The sequence below is a fragment of the Xiphias gladius genome, chromosome 16 (genome assembly GCF_016859285.1).
Source record: "Xiphias gladius isolate SHS-SW01 ecotype Sanya breed wild chromosome 16, ASM1685928v1, whole genome shotgun sequence".
NCBI classification, from domain to species: Eukaryota; Metazoa; Chordata; class Actinopteri; order Istiophoriformes; family Xiphiidae; genus Xiphias; species Xiphias gladius.
The window spans coordinates 11,078,562-11,097,887 of NC_053415.1; the positions used below are offsets into that span (position 1 = coordinate 11,078,562).

General features: G+C 42.4%; 1 protein-coding gene across 1 annotated transcript; it reads left to right on the forward strand.

Annotated features, from left to right (window-relative positions):
• The first annotated feature begins 157 nt into the window (after nt 1-157).
• On the forward strand, nt 158-14,947 carry heg1 (heart development protein with EGF-like domains 1). Its single transcript, XM_040149254.1, has 15 exons — nt 158-594; nt 7,072-7,178; nt 7,431-8,374; nt 8,702-9,204; nt 10,068-10,181; nt 10,398-10,520; nt 10,620-10,723; nt 10,834-10,889; nt 11,100-11,260; nt 11,840-11,974; nt 12,327-12,369; nt 12,473-12,510; nt 12,631-12,718; nt 13,029-13,206; nt 13,388-14,947. The coding sequence occupies exons 1-15, from the start codon at nt 321-323 to the stop codon at nt 13,529-13,531; spliced, it is 3,012 nt and encodes a 1,003-aa protein (XP_040005188.1). The 5' UTR covers nt 158-320; the 3' UTR covers nt 13,532-14,947.
• Nucleotides 14,948-19,326: the final 4,379 nt, after the last annotated feature.

Here is a 19,326-nt window from a genome sequence, read left to right on the forward strand (position 1 = left end):
CTACTTTGCTGAATAACGGCACTTCAGTTTCTGTGTGTGTGTGTGTGTGTGTGTGTGTGTGCGTGTGTGTGCAGGAGGAGGAGGAGGAGGAGCCCGGGCTCCTCCGCTGTGATAACAGGCTGCTGCCTCGACTCTGTTATCTTCCGTTCCCCGCCGCCCGAGCAGCGGTTCTCCTCCGGACCTGTACCGGGATTTATTTAATTCTTTTGAAACTTCACTAAAAGCCGACGCGCCCCTCCCATGGTGTCCCCGGGACACTCCCCCGGCATTCACTCGAATTTACGGAAACTATCGGCGACCGTTTTGGGGTCTTGAAAATCATGGAAACGTGGTTTCTGAATCACGTCCTCGGGCTGTCCCTGTCGGTCCTCCTGCTGGGTCTGCCGGGGCCCCTCGGGGCAGGGACCCCCAGTAGCAACAGCTCGGACCCCGCAACGGCGGGGTTTTCTTCCTCCGCCGCCACCGATGAACTCCGTGCGATGGGACACAACGAAACTTCCACTTCATACTCCAGCGAGAGTTTATCACCATCACAGAGGAACCTCCTGCTCACACGCACTGCCGAAACGCACGCTGCCACTGCGGGGAACTTCGGTGAGATCACTGTCAATGAGGCCTGCAATGGCAAGTGTAACGTTCTAGACGACGTGTTAGTTCGGTTTGCTGTGTCGGTGACCCCGCACGAGGATGTCTCTCCGTGGCAAAGGCTCTAGAAATACAGCCACGCTTTTCATTCGCTCTCTGCTACCGTGAGCTGTAGCCCGGGGGATACAACAGCAAAGCTCATTTGCGATAACATCTCGTGCAGGAGAGCAGTCATCTATTCATTAAAAGCTTACATATCCAAAGTGGACGTTCCCTGATGCATCCTGTGGCTGGAGTGACCGCCTCAATTACTAAATGAGAAGGCTAAACGAAATCCAAAAAATTGCAAGCTCCTCTGCCACAGACTGCATGTCAAAATGAATGCACACGATTTGCATCCTAGACACAGTGCCATGAAACAAGTGCTTTTCTCTCTTTCTTTTTTATGCCTCATTATAGGGCTGTAACTAACAGTTATTTCCATTACACATCGTGTCTATTAATTTCTCCATTCATCAATGAACTGCTTGGCCTTTAAATTGTGAAAGAGCGGTGAAAGAAAATGCACACCGCAAAAGCCAAAGTTGACATGTTCAGAATGCTCTACTTGTTCCGCCGACTGGTCAAAATCCCAAAAGTACTCGGTTTAGTGTCATAGTGTGGAGTACTGAGAAAATCAGCAACATTTGCAAAGCTGGAACCACTGACTTTTTGGCGTTTTAAGGCTCATACTGTATGATCTGATGTAGAGTAGGGTAAACCAACCTTAAGACAGTTTACTATGATTTTTGACATAAAATAGTTTTTATGTCAAAAAGCCACTTCAGACTCACAGAGGACTGACCATTTCGGTTTACGCCTTAACTTGGTCAGTAAATGGGGTTCACCAGTTTTTCAACTTAAACTCATTCACTTAGTTTGATGAAACTAATAAACACTCGTGAATCTATAACTCCTATCATTTCTAAATCTAAATATCAAATCTCATGCTAGTTTTCTCTTCAAGCTTAAGTGTTGCTGTTGCCGCGGAAATTCTCGACATCCAGGTGTTGATAAGGTGTATGGAAAACCTGCATCCATTGGTTAAACCTCTGCTTTTCAAAGACAGCAGCGTTACATGGTTAGAGTATCTTACTATATGCGCAGCATGTGGGACAGTAGAGTTAAGTAGAGTCCACTGATGAGCTAAGTCCAAGTAAAAACCATGATGCTTTCCTTTATAACTATTCTATATACCAATCGCGAACAAGAGGACGCACATGAAAAGAAGAAGACATTTTAGAGAGAGACTGTGATGCATTGAGATAACATAAATGTTGCTCTTACAAAAAAAAAACCCTGCAGCCGAACTATTTTAATACACTTAGTGCACAAAGACAAGGGAAACCACATGTGAATCACGCACACCTTTTCCCTTCACAATTCTAGGGCTATAAATAGGATAATCAGATAATAATCAGGCCCAGTTCCTTGTGCACAATTGCCAGTATCAACCATCAAGCTATAAGAGGAAAAACGTTTGCTGTATTTACACATATTGTATGTGGTTTCAGGAGAACGTGTTCCAAAACATCCCTGCACCATAGTGGTATAGGCTTGAAGCAATTAAAGAGAAAGCCTCAGAGGAATAAAGGGCTTTAATTGATGTTTCTTTTTGGAGAGTCATTGTGGTCTTGTGGTCAATGACTCTGTCCCTCAAATAGTTTTTGGTCTTAGGTTTTTGTAGATCCTTTGACACAGTTTTGCTGCAAAAATCTACACTATTGCCTCTTATAGCCTCGAAAATAGACATTAGAATTATATTCAGATCCCCCTCTTATAAACATACCATTGCCATAGTTACTGCTGTAACGTACTGTACTACTAATGTGAGTAGAGCAGTTTTGTAATTAAAACTTTTTCATGCTACTCAACACAATTAACTTACCGCATGTTTCACAGCAGTAGATATGCTGCTATATTTCATACATTTTTGTGATGTTTTAGACTAGAAATTTGAAGAATTACTGACACTACCGGTCAGTTTTAGAACACCTCAATTTTTCCAGTTTTTACTCAAATTTACATCCTAGTGTAATGTCTTAGTTTACTCTGAAATTAAAGGATGAGCTGAGAAAAAAAAAATAGAAGAATTCTGAATCCTAAACTTATTCTAAATGTTTGACTCATCCAGCAGCCGAACACACTTGTGGTGTTCTTTCTATGGTGGTAATTAAACATTATTCAGACAGCTCGTCCCATCACTTGCAGAAGTTCCCACAGATGTGTTGGGATGTGCAACTTGCAGGTTGCTTTGCTTTCACCTTCTGTCCAGTTCATCCCAAACCAGCTCCATGGGGTTTAAGTCTGGAGCCTGTGCTGGTCTTCCTTCATGTGAAGCCACAGTCTAGTTCTTCTCTTCTAATGTTCTGGGTCATTATTTTGCTGCAGGATGAACCCCTGATCAATCAGTCCGTCTTCCTTTGTTACTTGTCTTTTTCTCACCATTCAGTATACAGTACTACTTCCTGCAGTGCAGTATTGTCCCAATAATCCATCAAAGGGTGTAGTAACACAGTTTGTTCCAGCACTGTCTTTGTACAGACAGAGGGTTGGTAGGCAATCAACAAAAGTTGGGAAACCTGTAGGAACTCTCACAAACTGCAACAGCATTTCTGGTATTGTTTTCACTTTGTGAATCTCTGTGTGGGTGTGTGTATCAGCTTGGCAAAATGTTGTCCTGGAAACACCCACTGTAGCGGGAACTTCCACAAGGGCGGTTTTGAGTAATCTGGCAGGTATTTATACATATGTCTGTCCGCCTGTCTGTCTGCGGAAAGATATTGTTATCACGATAACGTCACAACTGCGCAAAATACAGTCAATAGTTTGAAGATAGGTGTGGTCTAAGCAAGGTGCGAAGTAGGGGGGTTGGAAGTAGGGAAGGGGCCACCGGCCCCACCACTTTACGCCCCTGGCCTACATTCGTTTCAAATCGTGGATCACTTTATCCCAGTTTCAATGATTCCTGTCCACTCCAAGACATTAGGTAAAACTACAGACCATCTTGCGATGGAATCACACCAGCCACGATGCCTGTCAGTAATGTAGTAATGACTACTGAGTACTAGTGGGTCAGAACGTCAACATGTTGACGGGCGTCACGGCTGGTGTGATCCCATCACAAGACGGTCTTTAGTTACTGCTGCAGGGAAACTGTAAATTCCCAATTTCTTAATACCTGAGAAAGGCATGTTTTCTTTGAAATGTACATGGTATTTCAGTTATTGGACATAAACCATGGACTTGAACTGCTTAAATTTCAATTAAAAACTCAAAAAATGGGGGTTTCCTAAAAAATTTTACTGGTAGTGTATTTTTAATGCACAGTCTGAGCTTACAGGTTTAACAGCGATGTCAGTGAAAACCTGTTTTCTTTGAGGCAGGCTGCTGGCCATTATGAAGATGTCTTTTTAAATATTTTTTGTGGGCTGTGGGATTGGCTAGATTTCAGTCATTAACATCAACACCTTGCTTGATTCATACAGTTAAACACAGTCATATTGGGAGCTGCCCAGCACAAGTTCACTGAAACAATGTGACGCTCAAATGCTTTGCTTAAAGGCATAGAGCTGCTGATAAGTGGAAATGATTCACTTTCCTCACCCAGATTTCACCCCAATTCACCTTTCCTATCCCGATCCAATTATTCAGGTCACAGTCATTTGGTGGCAAACCCACAAATTGGGCTGTGAATCTCAATCCAAGCTCAACATTTGGTAACTGACCATACTAAAATTCCTCAGCAACAAATGACCTATTTGGCTTGTTGGCAATAAAATATCAACCAATCTATTCAGAACACTGCAATGTCATAGAATCGCCCATGCTCATTCATATGCTGAACACGCTGCATATACCTAAATTAAAATGCAAGCCACAGTGTTTCTGAAGTATAACAGATGTGAAAAAACCACAGTGACAACTGTTTTAGCAGTTGAGAGCTGTGCGATAAACAGCAGAGAATCTGGGAGTGTCCTTCCCTTGTTGCCAACACTACGTTCCAGTCTGAGTTTTGTTGCCCGGACTGGATCCAGAGAGAGAAATGAAATAATGAGAGAGACACATGCAGAGGAAGTGAGTTAGAAAAATAGTGGCCCTTCTCTCCCCATAGACTCCCAGTGGACGGGCTGTTATGCAGTTGAACTCTTCCCTCCACTGGTTTTGGAGGATGGCTGCTGGTCACTGTGTTTTGGCTGTCAGGATGCTGTCCAGCACCGACGCTCATCCACAGAGTGCTGTTGTTCCAGTCCTGGGCTGCTGGAGACCAGCCAGATAGCAGGCTGTCAGACAGCACAGCATCAGGCAGAGAAAAACCTTTAGGTCAGAGAAGACCTCACACACACAGACAGAGACTTGGTGCCCAGGTGACTTTGTGTGTTTGTGAGTTTAGTTTTTTTTTTAACTCACGTACACTTGATGCTTTAAGACTTCTCCGATCGGACGCTCACTAGTTATCAAATTTAAAGCTACACTAATTATCTTCATGTCAACAATGGATCATATGACTGTAATGATAAACCCACAGATAATTATCACCCAACTCTGCAGTTCCCCTCAGCTCCACAGAGTTCTAGCATTTTTCAGCTTATTGTTTTGGTTTTACGGCCACAACTTTACTGTTGATTCACTCTCACTGTTCTCATCAACCTTGTTAAAAGTCACAGCTTGCAGCTGTCAACAGAAAGTTAGATAAGCCTTCTCTGCGCTGTCTGCTTGGCGCCAAATGGTAGACAGACAAAGTTAGCAACTAGCTTGTAAAAATAGTGCAACATTTAGCAGCTAAAGAGCCAGATCATTCACTAAGGATTTGGTGGAGAACAAAACAGAGCTAAAAGGAGAGTAAATATTTGGCTAATACGAGTCATATGGCCATAAACATGACTCAAAATGAGAGCTAATGCTACCCCCATATCTACTGGATGTGTAAATAAGCAACAGTATGCTAAGACATTCTCCGTAATTTAAATAGTGATAGTATGTCAGTGCTGTGTTTTCATTTCGTTCCTCTCCCACCAAGTGAAAAAAAAAATAACGAATGCACCTTTAAAGTAAGAAGTTAAAAACAGTTTTGGGCCATTCTGGTGGCCTAAGATTAATCCCATTTTAATTTAAATTCTAGCTGGGGACCTTTGTTGCATTTATCCCCCCTTGCCCTCTCCCCCTGATTCTATCTCTACTGTCAAATGTCAAAGGCAAAATACCAAGAAATATATCTAAAGCAACGGTCTCTACTCTATAGCATCCTTCTTTTCTTGACAGTTCAGTTCTATTAGCGTGTGGGTAGTTTATATGACTTAACAACAGTTCTGTGCCAGACTGAAAAAACTCTCCACAGACAATGAACATGAAAACACACTCAGATCTATGGTGACAGTTTTCTGCCAGTGCCTTGTGCTCACTCAGCTTTAGGAAGGAAATGGCTGATTCCCAGCAGAGTACCGTCAACGCCATATTTAGGACTTAAAGCCTTTGTGAGAGTAGATGAGGCTGGCTGCCAGTTGTTCTCCACCCAAAATTATTGCCCCTGCAGCAAGCTGCAGCACTTCTCACAGCATCTTCCTCCATTCGGCAGGCTGAACAGGCACAGACGCGGCGTGGTGAGCACCCTCTGGTGGCCACAGGATAATGGAAGTGAATTACAATTTATTGACTGTTTGAAATTTCAATTAATCTGAGAATGGTAAACAGAAAAAACAGCCAGATGATTAATATTGGTTTGAACATATATTGCTTGAAAAACTGTATGTCAGCTTAGTGGTCAAGGTTCAACTATCAGGAGTGTGGATGCCTGTTACCAGCATTCACTGGCTGTGCTGATCCTGACTTTTATTTAGAGGAAGTCAAGACACAAAAAAAAAGAATTGATTTTGCACTGACACGACATGACATTTCTTTTTTGTAAAATGATAATGAAACTATTTCACTACAAGAAAAACTGAGGGACGTCTTCTGACTTCTTGAGTGTTGAATTATCAGTATACTACTGCGTAGGGCTGCAGGTAACAATTATTTTCAGTGATGAATAAGGTGACAAGGGTTTTTTTGTTTGGTTTGTTTGTTTTTTGATTGATGGATATATGGTTTTGTTTTTGTTAAAGTGTTGGAAAATAGTCAAAAAAGAGGCTAAGCTGATTCAGCATCATTGTTTTGTACAAATAACTGTCCAAAATCAAAATTGTTTAATTTACAATTATATAAAACAGAGTAAAGCATTAAATTATCACCTTTGAGAAGCTGGAACCAACAAATTATTTGTCATGTTTGCTTGATAAATAAATTACTAAAACACCTTTTAAAGGATTTTCTGTCAGTCGACTAATCAAGTAATTGACTAATTTTTCAGGACTAATCCTGTGAAACAGTAATAACAGGCCTCAGAGTTGTTCGGTGGTTTATCTTAAGTTAGTATTTAAACATATCATACATTGTTTTCTTTTTCCACAGACACTGAGCAGACTCAAACCTTCACAGAAACAAGCAGCAGATCACTAGAGACCACCAGGCTGTCTACTGAGCCGCTCACCTCCACCCTTGTTGTAGCCACCACTGAGGCCAGCAGCAGCACCAGCAGCACCAGCAGCAGCAGCAGCAGTAGTAGTAGCAGTAGCAGCATCAGCAGCAACAGCAGCAGCACCAGCACCAGCACCAGCAGCAGCAGAAGCAGCAGCAGCAGCCGCAACAGCAGCAGCAGCAGTAGCACCAGCAGCACCAGCAGCATCACCAGCAGCACCAGCAGCAGCACCAGCAGCAACAGCAGCAGCACCAGCACCAGCACCAGCAGCAGCAGAAGCAGCAGCAGCAGCAGCAGCAGCAGCAGCAGCAGTAGCAGTAGTAGTAGTAGCAGCAGCAGCAGCAGCAGCAGGGACTGGAAGGACATCGTTAGCACAGACCAGGTGCCGGACGTCTCCCATGCTGTATCCTGGGACGCCAGGTCCTGGATGTCGACAGAGGATGCCAGCCTGCCCCAGGACAGCCCAGACAGCACTCTGTCGCTGGGGGATACCACAGCCTTGGTGTCGGAGACAGCCGTTCACACCGACCGCACCTACACTTCCACCACCGTAAGCCGAGCTGGGGAGAGGACCCTGCTGTCTGTCACCTCCTCCTCCAGTAACAGCACCTCCTCTGTATTTACAGAGGACTCCAACTCCCATCAGTCCCCCTCTACCTGGGGTACAGAGACTGAGGACTACACCCACAGTGCGCTGTCCACTAGGACTGACAGCAGGGGCACAACAGACCAGCAAATAACTCAATCCTTTAAGGTGGTGGTTTCAGAGACTGGGAGCCCAGCGGGGTCCAGAGGAACCCAGAGTTTAACTGGACCACCTAATGCCACCCAGCATCAGCATACCTCAGCGTCTGAGGAGACCTCCGACTCGACACCACCTCTCAGAGTGACAGAGCTCAGCACTGACCAATCTGAAGTGTCGGTTTCTTCCACACCTCCTGTCACCTCAGCCGCAGGAAGTCCTACCAACGTCTCAGGGACAGACCTGGATTCAGGCTCTAATGTTGGAACCTCCACGGAGTCTTCCACAGCAAGCCACAGCTCCAGCACTCAGAACCAGGGGAGCACAGAGTGGCTGTCATCCCACACCGGAGAGGACAGCATCGGCTTGGGGCTGACCACAGCGCCCCCTACAGTCAGTAGCTATACATCTAAAATGGACGGCTCTCTGACCGACACACCAGTGATGGTTACTGAGATCTCCCTCACAACCACACCTGTTCCTGTTACAGAAAGGTGCATTGTATTTATTGTTTATTAATATTTGTGCTTATCAGTGGTTCAAGAAAAGAGTTGGATTTGTCTTTTACAAATATTTTATATTAGAAAACATTCAAACTTTTAAAGCTTTAAAGCAATGCAGCAGGTTTGTAAGCTTCCGTCAGAGGCTCCAGCGCGCCTGCTTACTCTTTAGTGAGCTTTAGCTAGAGCTTTCACTATGTTGAGTGACCAGTAAAGTTGTAATTTCCATCCTGAGGTGAACTAGCCAGTGTTGTAAAGAAGAAAATGTTACGTGCTCTTTTCACTGGGAGAGACTTGACTGATATATTTTCTCTTTAACAGATCACAGATTACAGAGGAAGACACAGTCAGAGCCTCTGCCACCACCACCAACCCCCCCACCAGCACCACCCAAACCACCTCTCCTCTACCCGCAACCTCATCCTCCACGTTCAGCAGCACCAGTAGCAGCTCAACTGCAGAGGTACACCCTGAGACCAACATCCCATACACTACACCTTCCACCACAGCTTCCACCCTGGCCCTGCAGACCTCTACAGTGCACCCAACTTACCGTGTGTCACCGAGCCAAACCCAGGGGGCCTCAACTGGACTCGCCCATCCCACAAACGTCACCACCCTGCAGATAGAAACAAGCACAGGCACTCTGGGAGTTACCACCCCTCATAGCCAGTACATCACCACCACCTACGCCCACAGCACCACAACCAGGAGTACAGAGGTTCTGCACACCACCGGGAAACAGACAGACAGGGGAACCACAGCGCTGGTGGTGACACCATCACCCACTGACATCCGGCCCACCAAGGCACAACCACCACCAAGTGAGTTCACACTCTTCTTTCACTGTCAGTAGCGAGCCTTGACAAGCAGTTTTCAAAGCAAGAATGTCTCTTGATACTCACGTTCTCTTTTCCTCGCGTAGCTGTGGTTACTACCGCATTTTCATGCTAGCTAATACCTTCTTTTATTTACCATATCTGAATGTAAATGTAAAAAATTGATCAGGTCATGTATGCTGGAATTTTACAGAATTTTACCTGACAAAGACCTACCAAACAGAAGATGTTCAGTACAACAAAACTAAAGACTTTTATGTTCTGTGTCAGTCAGTGATTGAAGCCCGACACAGATTGATGTGGATGTAAGTTATACTATATTACAGCTAAAAGATGTTTTTGGTGGTTATAGAACTATGAAAAGTGGACTGAATGTAACTGCAGAACTCAGATGCACATCTGCACAACTTGTCTAAACCTAAAAAAATAGTATTTATTGAGGCTATTATAAGGTATAAGAGGTATCATTGAGAACGCCGGATTCTGCAAGATTTTTCAAATTACCAGAGATCTTTGCTCTCTGGACTGGAGAAGGCGCTTCCTTGTAGTTGATGAACTTTCAAGTGATGCCTTTGTGGGAAAATCCCCTTATGTGCAAACTAAAGGGAAAGACTTTGTTGCTGATTGTAGTGCAGTGATCTTTCCTCTCGATTGTACGAGTGCAGTACTGGGAACAATGCAAGACGGCACACCTATCACAAAAATAGAAGAATACTGAAATTAGGTCAGGTGTGAAAATGCGCATAATAAACAATTCGCATCTTGAGATTGGTAAGGCACTTAACTTTTTAAGGGTTCAGTTGCATTTATTTCACGGTGAAATGCCTGCTGTCCTGTCTGAACTCCAGGAAACCCCTGTGTGTCCAACCCTTGTATGAACGGAGGGATGTGTGTCAGCTATGAAGGGCATCACTACACCTGTCACTGTCAGCAGGCATGGACAGGACCGAACTGCAACCAGGGTGAGCTTCTCGTCTCTTCTCTTCTTCCTGACTGTTTGATAACAACAGTGTCGGTGTGCTTACCCCTCGGGTTTTCCAACCTCAGCATGAAACTTCAGAAACATATTTCAGACTGACCTGTAGTGCTGAGGGTTAAGATTAGGTTTGAGGTTTGTAGATTCGGTGAAGACCCTTTCAAATTTAATATTGTAATACCTTTATGTTCCGTGTGTCCAGACATCAATGAATGTGAGAGGGACCCCTGCCCACTTGGCTCCACGTGCGTGAACACACGAGGCTCCTTCAGCTGTGAATGTCCCATTGGCTTAGACCTCGAGGACGGACGTACCTGCACCACAGGTAAGATCCCTGTATATGTAAACACAGATATTATTTACTATCTCTCTACTTTAGTTATTTTCTCAAAGGCCTTATTTTGATTTTTTTTTCCCTCCACAGCAAAGACATTTCTGGGAACTTTCAGTATTAACAGACTGCCACACGACCCTGTTATATTCAAGAGCGCCACCGTGCATGAGATCCAGAGAGAGATTATTCAGCTGGTGAGAGGGAGTCCACAGCACTGCATCTTCTCTGCTCACTTCTGAGAAAATCTTTCCTTGGCTTATACGTGTTATATTTGATATACACCCTCTTCCTGTCTTCACTGCAGCTCAATGCCTCATTGTCAGTCTTTCAAGGTTACAGCCGCTCAACTCTGAGTAAGAAGTAAGTTCTTGCAATCACTAAACCATTCAACTTCTGTAATTTTTCAGTACGTTGTTAATATATTTTCAAAAAAGCAAAACATAGTTATATGAGAAAGAAAAGCTGAATTTTTATGTGTCGGGATTGCGAAATGTTTAAGACTAAATGGTGCAACGTGGACATTTTTGTCGGTATAGACCTCTGCACTGACCTCTGACCTCCTCCCCACAGAGAGGAGGACGGGGTTCGTATCTCAGCTGTGAACATGTTTTCTGTCTCCACTGATGTGACGAGTGCTGAAGTCTACAACAGCATCCAGATGACTCTCAGCAACTGCAGCTCCTCGTTGGCCCACTGCCGCATGGTCCTGCACCACCAGCTCACTTATCACGGTAAATGTTATCGCCACAGCCACATTGTAATGAACATACTAATGCTCATCTCTGCTTTTTTAGACCAAATATTAATCGTTTTTTCAACTACACCTCCTGTAAACAGGATTGACGGGTCGCTAGAAAAAGTGAATAATTTGTTTGCAGCCACTAGAGGGCAGAACGTAGCTGTAAATGATCCCATGTGACAGAAACCGTGATGCATTGGTGAAAATGTTACACCGTTAAAGCTATAAAACTTCAAAACATCGCACAGCTGTTGTATTTCGCACATTTCCTACTGCAAGGAATCCTATAATAGCATCAAAGGACAACAGCGAAATACCATAAAATATTATAATATGCAATAAGATTGAGCTGACATATACGGTGGTAGCTTTATGTAGGATGGTTGTTGTGAACCCGAACGGTAGATTAAAAAATACTGACCTCTTGAGATGAAACCTGGCAGTGAAGGATAAACAAAGAAGGCAAATGTTTGGTGTTTTCTGACTTCTTGGACTTCTCATGTAATCCAGTTTGGGATCAGGCTCCCGTGTCATTACATTCATGACTAATTCACACTGTCCACAATTCCAGTGGAGAGTCTGTGTGTGGCTCAGAAGACCCAGTGTGATACAGAGCGCTCCAGCTGCACAGACAGCAGTGGCACAGCCTACTGCCGGTGTCTTCAAGGATACTACAAACACAATCCCGACGACTCGTCCTGCCTTAGTAAGCTCTTTTTCTCTCTTTGCTAACGCTCAGACACAAAGGGCGCTGGCTGTCAAAACTATCCAACTACTTATTGTGAGTGCAGAATACAGAAATGACCAAAAATACACAAAATGATAAATAGATATCTTATATAATTAAAATGTTATATTCAAAAAGCAGGTGACAGTCAAGTTAGCTTCTCCTTCCTCACTAAAACAAAATACAGGGGGACAAGAAGATTCTTCTAAATTTCACATGAAATTCATCCAAATGAAGAATATTGAATAAAAGCAAAGCAATCTTTGCTTTTTAGCCTCTTATACCAAACACGTGTAATTGGACGTTTTCTGAACAAAATGTTTTGTTTCAGGATGTGGGGATGGCTACAAGCTGGAAAACGGCACCTGTGTCCCGTAAGTTCAGCTTCAAATTTTTTTTCCCCTCAGACTATCACTCAGGTTACATGGACAGATTTAAGATCACATACTCACTGCAGATTCTGTCTGTTCTTTTCAGGTGCATGTTTGGATTTGGAGGATTCAACTGTGGAAATTGTAAGCGACTTTTACCAAGTAAATTGGTAAAAACTTTACCAGAACAAATGGATTAATCAGCTTTAACAGAAGATTCAGTCATTTCCTATTGTGATCTTTACATTTTTAAATTCTTTGCAGTTTACAAGCTGATTGCAGTGGTGGTGTCACCTGTGGGGGGCATCCTGCTCCTCGTCCTCGTCATCGCTCTAATTGTTACCTGCTGCAAGTAAGACTGCTGACATGTTAGCATAAAACACCTTCCTTGTTTTCTTATTTATTTCAACTCGTTAGATAAACCGACATTTTCTTGATACCCGTGGCGTAATCTACCTCTGTCTACCTTATTTGTAGTTAACGATTCAAAAATACAGAAACAAGTGATTCTAGACTATATAACAATTATAATAATCCGTTGGCAGAATGTTTACTTAAGGGATCAATTCACCCAAAAAAAAAAAACAACTCAACTCAACTCACTTTTCTCGCTTTGGATGGTTTAATGAAGGATTAACCTTTTTAAATGTTTGATCTCCCAGAAAAGATAAGAATGACATCAATAAGATCATCTTCAAGAGTGGAGACCTGCAGATGTCTCCTTATGCTGACTTCGCCAAAAATAACCGCATATCCATGGAGTGGGGCAGAGAGACCATAGAGATGCAAGAGAACGGCAGCACCAAGAACCTGCTGCAGATGACTGACATTTACTACTCTGTAAGGAGACTTATAATACACTTCTTATTTTTCTCCCATTCCTAGATTTTATTTTATTGCTCAAGTTTAGTTTTTATGTGTGTGGACACAACTGATAACTCATTATACTAGACAAGAGGAAACTGTCAATTAAAAACATGTCATATCAATTTTTTCTCTCTTTCTGGGCCTATTCCCTCAGCCCGCACTGCGTAACTCAGACCTGGAGAGAAATGGCCTATACCCGTTCCCGGGTCTGCCGGGCTCTCGCCACTCCTGCATCTACCCCGCGCAGTGGAACCCCTCCTTCATTAGTGACGATTCGCGAAGAAGAGACTACTTCTGACTGCCCCACCTTGAATGAACACCCACACACACACACACACACACACACACACCCTCAGAAACTCGTGTGTCATGACGGTTTTTATTACAGTTTTTATCACATGCTAATGTGTGAGTCTCACTGTTTTTCAAAACCCATTTGGCCATCTGCATTCAGGGCTGCACATTAATTATGTAAATGTGCATATATTCTTCTGTGTGTGTGGGTGTGTCTCAATATTATGGAAGAACACATTTTTGCAAGTAAAATGTGTTCTTGTGTGTCTATTTCAGTATTTTTTGCATTTTTCACCTCATTTACTTCAACTCACATGTACTTTACATCGCTGCAGTGGATGTTAAAGATTGTTTAATGTGGTTGTTAAACGATTCTCCTTTAATTCACTGTCTTTGCAGACACTTGAAATGTGCTTAGGGTAGGCAATTCACTAGCGTAAACATCATGCCTGGCAATGCAGTGCAGATTTGCTTGGGGGAAAAAAGCATTAATGCACCATGATAAATAAAAGAAGAAATGATGTTCACTGTGTTCACCCACTGTGCTCACAGAAATGAGTGTGATATACTGGCTGCCAGCAATTTGGGAAATAACATTTCACTTAAATTGATGTAGTAGTAATGTAAACTACCTGCGATGTGTAGCAAATAGACTAGAACGTGCAAAAACATTGATACTTTAAGGTCCTTTAAGTGCTGATATGTGGAGATGTGTGTGTCACTGCTGTGATGTGGAAATAATCAGTTTCCCTCGTATGGATGGAACATGACAATAACGAACCACTGAAGGTTGCACAAAGTTCGGTTTTACACCAACGTAAACCGAGGAACGACTTCGTAATCCGATGCTAATGTTTATTTATTCCCTGTATGTCTAAATCCTTGACATGTAGCATGATGGACATCTCATTCATACTCACTGACAGACTTTAGAGGGATAGACCTGTGGCTTTAAATATGTGTGTGTGTGTGTGTGTGTGTGTGTGTGTGTGTGTGTGTGTGTGTGTGTGTGTGTGTGTGTGTGTGTGTGTGAGAGAGAGAGAGAGCAAGCGAGTGTGTGCATATCTCTTAAGTATTGGTGTTTTGCGAGATGTATGCGGGTATGTGTGAGGAATAATTATCTGCATACCAGAATGATCATAACTGTTGACGAGTGTTTGAATGTGAAGATGTATCATAATTAGCTATTTCTGACACGGAGTATTATTTTTATGAGTATTTTCTTCCTTTGTGTTTGTATGATCTGTTGATTCTGGCGTTTTAGTCAGACGCGCTTATTTAAATAAAAATATTGCACAGCATTTTGTCTCTGACAAAATTATCTTTGAATTTTTTTTAAATCCTTGAAGTTTTTATTCTGTTGATGACACATGCTGTATTGTAGCTATTAGAGCTTGAGTCCATATTGTTAAAAATGAAAAAGTTCAATCAAAATAAACTATGTAAAAAATTAAATGTGTTAATGAAATGGTATTGCCCATAATTATACCGTCTTTTGGTACTGCATGACCATTGGATCTTGAGTTAACACTTTGTCAAATCATATTGTCACTTTGAAATTACAGGAAACTGCACTGAAGTTATGAGCAAAGGCTGGGTTAGATAAAGCTTCAGAAGCTGTTATACAAGCTGAGCATGGTTGCAAACTTCCATACTAAGTGGAGGTGAAGGACTGGAGTTAACATTTTACTTTATTTCATATTTTGTTCTTAAATCCCAGTTATAATATACAGTACTTACAGCAGGATATCATGTCACTGGAGGACGTTTTGAATAATGCTTTCTTGCATGTTCTGGCAGCTTGTCCCAAATGCAAGAGATGGAAAAAAGCACCTCTCATTTGTACAAACAAAATATATTCAAATATTTCCTCTTTTGTGGATAAAGTTTTTTACATGAACTCCAGTCCACCGAAGCTGGTTTCCTGTAGGTTGGTGTCTAACCACTGGTTAATCAACATATGGCTCACCACTACATTTGGATAATTTGATGACCCATTGCATGCTCGGATAAGACCCAGCCCCCAGTTACCCTGGAAAAGTTCACCTAAAAAGAAAACATTAATAAATGTCTGTACTGTCTGTCTGTAGTCCTCTTAAATATACGTACATTATGTTGATCATGATGTTTGGCAGATGTATGGTAGCGCAAATAAATAGCTCCACATGTAGTGATAAAAAACCACAACCGCAAACAACAACACACTGAGTGAGCAACAGAAAAGAAACCAAAAGAACGATAGCATTAAACGGGGCTGATGCTTAAATGGGAAAAATTTTATAGTTATACATCATCTGGCGATTACACTTGTACACACAGCAGTGATCGAAAGAGAAAAATGTCCGGCTTGTCTTTCTCAGGTGTCTTATCCTTTGCGATGCTGCTCACATAAGAGGCTGAGGCTGATGTGCTGTTGGAGGCACAAGGAAAATATGTTTAAAGTAATATATCTGTAACATGGAAAAAGCAAATAAATAGCCTCAAATTCAGTTGTGTGTCCAAGACAGGTGAGTGATTTTCTCAATAAAATCACAGTAAAAAGTATGACATGGCTCTGCTGCTGTACTAATGACAATGTGAATTATGCAGAATTTTTTTACAAGCTGTAAACGGAGCACAGGTCATTTTCACAGAAGGCATCATAACATGTGGCAGCAGGAAAAACACAGGAGTAAAAGTTGGTGGTGCCTGAATTCCTCTAACAAGTCGAAGTGTCTGCTGTGAAAAGGGCCTATTGACTGATATGCACGTTTTCTAATATCATTAACCCCAATAAAAAAACTGCCCATTTGCAACTGTGACAGCCAGGCTGCTTTTTTCGGTTTCATTTCCTGTGATTGCATAGCTAGCCGTTCTTTCCTCTGCCCGTGTTTACTTGTTGAAACCTCAAAACGTAACACACTGAGTGCTGTCCTGAAGCCCATTTTTATTTCATCGTGAAGCAGAGAGAGATTTCTTTTGCACTCATGTGGTGATGATGTGTTCTATATACTGTATCTACCGACGGGCAAGGTGCTATGCTACACTGATATTCTTTCCTTTGTGGGTGCAGTTGTTTACATAAATATGTATATGACTGTTCTGGTCTGTTTACAATGGTCTCCTGGTTTCCCTTAAGGTCTCCTATAAGGCTCGCGCGTCGAAGAGACCTTAACACACACACACACACAGAGGCACAACTACATTTGAATATTTTGACTTCTCTAAACCGCCAATGCAGCATCAATACATTGATCTGGGTGAGCAGGCTCTTATATGGCTCAATGGTCCTCTTATCTTCCTCACTCTCACTGCAAAAATCTGCCATGCGCAGATACTTGCGGGATATCTTGTGTGACGGTCAATTTTGTATTGTGTTTCTTTGCTTTTAATGTATTGTGAGTTAAAGGAACACAAGAGCTTTGAAATGTTTGTCATGTCGTGGGGGATTGTGCTGTGCTTTATGTATACCAGCATGATGTGTTATGTTTGGCTAAACTTCCTCCGCTACGCCCAGATTGTCCCTGCACAGGGAGCTTTGCTTCTTGGCGGGCCGCTTTTTTGGTTCATTAGTGCCGTGAATATTGCAGATGCGACATTTCGAAATTCACAGTGGCTTTGCTTACGTTAACACCACATGCACTGAACCTCACATTGATGAACTGTACTTCTCAAGCCAAGTGTGTTTCTTCAGCATCGGCGTGCATATCCTGATCTGTCCGTGCATCGTGTCAGGTTCGAGCTTTTTCTCCCTGTATAGACACACGGGAAACGTGGCACACTCCGAGGACTCAAAGTCAGATGGGAGCCACCGTCACAGGCGTCACTCAGGGAGTGCTCTACTTCCGCCCTGACACTTTCCATCTGTTCGAGTCATTCACCTCCTCCCCAGCACTTTTCCCTCAGTGCTCTGGTCTCCCTCACGGTCACTTTGCTGCACATGTCAAGCACCACAGTCAACCTGGGCATCGGTCATGCGGTAATCAGGCAAAGGGCAGCCGATGTCTCGACAGCACTCAAAGCGCTGTAGTAACAAATGGTGTGAAATTGCACCCTGGCCAGTTGACATCAGGTGAAATAGCCACTACTCTAACTGTTGATGTCCAAATGTCAGCGTGATTATTGGTTGTATGATAGGGTAGAAATCATGTCTGTACCGTGTGAGGTTTCATTTTGATGTCATATTTTATGCAACTCAAAAAAATACAAGTTACTATTTCATCCAGTGGGTTGTATTCTGGCAAAACACTGCTGGAAGAGGTTCATTTCATGCCGGGACAACCAACAGATAGTGTGCACGCAACAAGCAGTGACCAGAAACAAAAGAAACCAGAAAATGTCAACGCGTTTATTGTACAGGGCTTCTGATGGAACTCAAATGGAGGTCTGTGTAACCTTATCAATAAAGGGGCATTCCACCAATTGTGCACTTAAAGTTCAGTTCACTCATCATTAGGAGTACTAGTCAGTTCTGCGACAGTTTTCTGTCTTCTGCATCTCTGCAGGAGGTTTCCGAAGTTGGAAAACATAAGTCTGCTTTACAAACATGAGGTGTGGGGTCTGAAAGAAGTGGGCATTTAGGAGGCAGGGGTGTCCTATGAAAAGTCCTTGTGGCATTATGGGATGTAGAATCCTGTGTTTTGGGGGCTTGATGCATACTAGGGACTGAAAGTCAGGATATCTCAGTCTCTATTCGGTTTTGAAAATTTTTAAAATCTGTCTCCTCTCTAAAAGTGCAATACTAAATCGCTGGACTACCTCTTTAGGCCACTGTCCTTTTTACTAACTCACGACAGTACAGTTGCAAATTATCATGATCTACAAAACTGATCAATACACAGAATAAAAACAAGGAGCAATGACTGTATACCAATTGATATGTGATTTCACAGTAATATGATTCATTTGCAAAATTAAATTTGCATGTGATGCAAATGCCTCAGATTTGCTACATAGCACAGAGTTGGAGTACCTTGCAGGTTTTGAACTAAAAGAGGACTAGAGAGGAAGAAGGCACAGGAACGGAAACAAACAAAATGAAGGTGGATGTAAAGGGGTTCTCTGCACAGCTTCAAGCAATTTGCAGCTGAATCAGGTCCTTCTCGGACCAAGGACAGCAAACTTCCGAGGGAAAAAAGGACTGGACCACAATGATTGATCTGCAGCCTTCAGTAGTGCGAACAGGCGAACGTTTCAGCACTACTGTCTTCATCGGAGTTAAAAAAAACGATCATATGCCTTTTGTTATTCTCAACATTGTGGCTAATGCATTGTATTACTGAAGGAGCTCAAAAGCAATAACAGCTTTCATGTTTTTAGGCTCAAACCTGAATGTTGCTTTGCTTTTGTATCAACACAATTTATAACCATAAAGTCTGGAATAGCGAAACCTAGGACAGTCTGACACAAAGTCATTTTCATAGCAATATATTTGTTAGCTGTACTTTTTATCTTATTTATTTATTTTCACTTTTTTTTTAAATGAGTTGTATGGCTCGTTAACTTAATTTCAGCCATTTTTGTGTTTACTTAGAACCCTCGACTGTACGTGTACTGCAGCTCCTGTTTCCACCCGTGTAGATGAAAGATGATGTTTTTATGTTGATTGCTTCATGTGCAAAGAATGAGAATTCAGTAGCTGGAAAAACTAATATATTCAAATAACCGAATGTATTCAGCATTTATAAGCAATGTATAATAAACTGTTTATTTCACACTACCACGTTGTTATACACAGATATAGTGATTATTAATGTGTTATCAACAACTGCAACTCCTCCTGTAGGGAGGGGTGCTGGTATATATATATATATATATATA

Coding starts and splice junctions, on each gene's coding strand:
- heg1 (XM_040149254.1), top strand. CDS start 321: ATGGAAACGTGGTTTCTGAATCACGTCCTCGGGCTGTCCCTGTCGGTC. Junction 11,975..12,326: donor CGACGACTCGTCCTGCCTTA/GTAAGCTCTTTT, acceptor GTTTTGTTTCAG/GATGTGGGGATGGCTACAAG. Junction 12,719..13,028: donor CTAATTGTTACCTGCTGCAA/GTAAGACTGCTG, acceptor TTGATCTCCCAG/AAAAGATAAGAATGACATCA.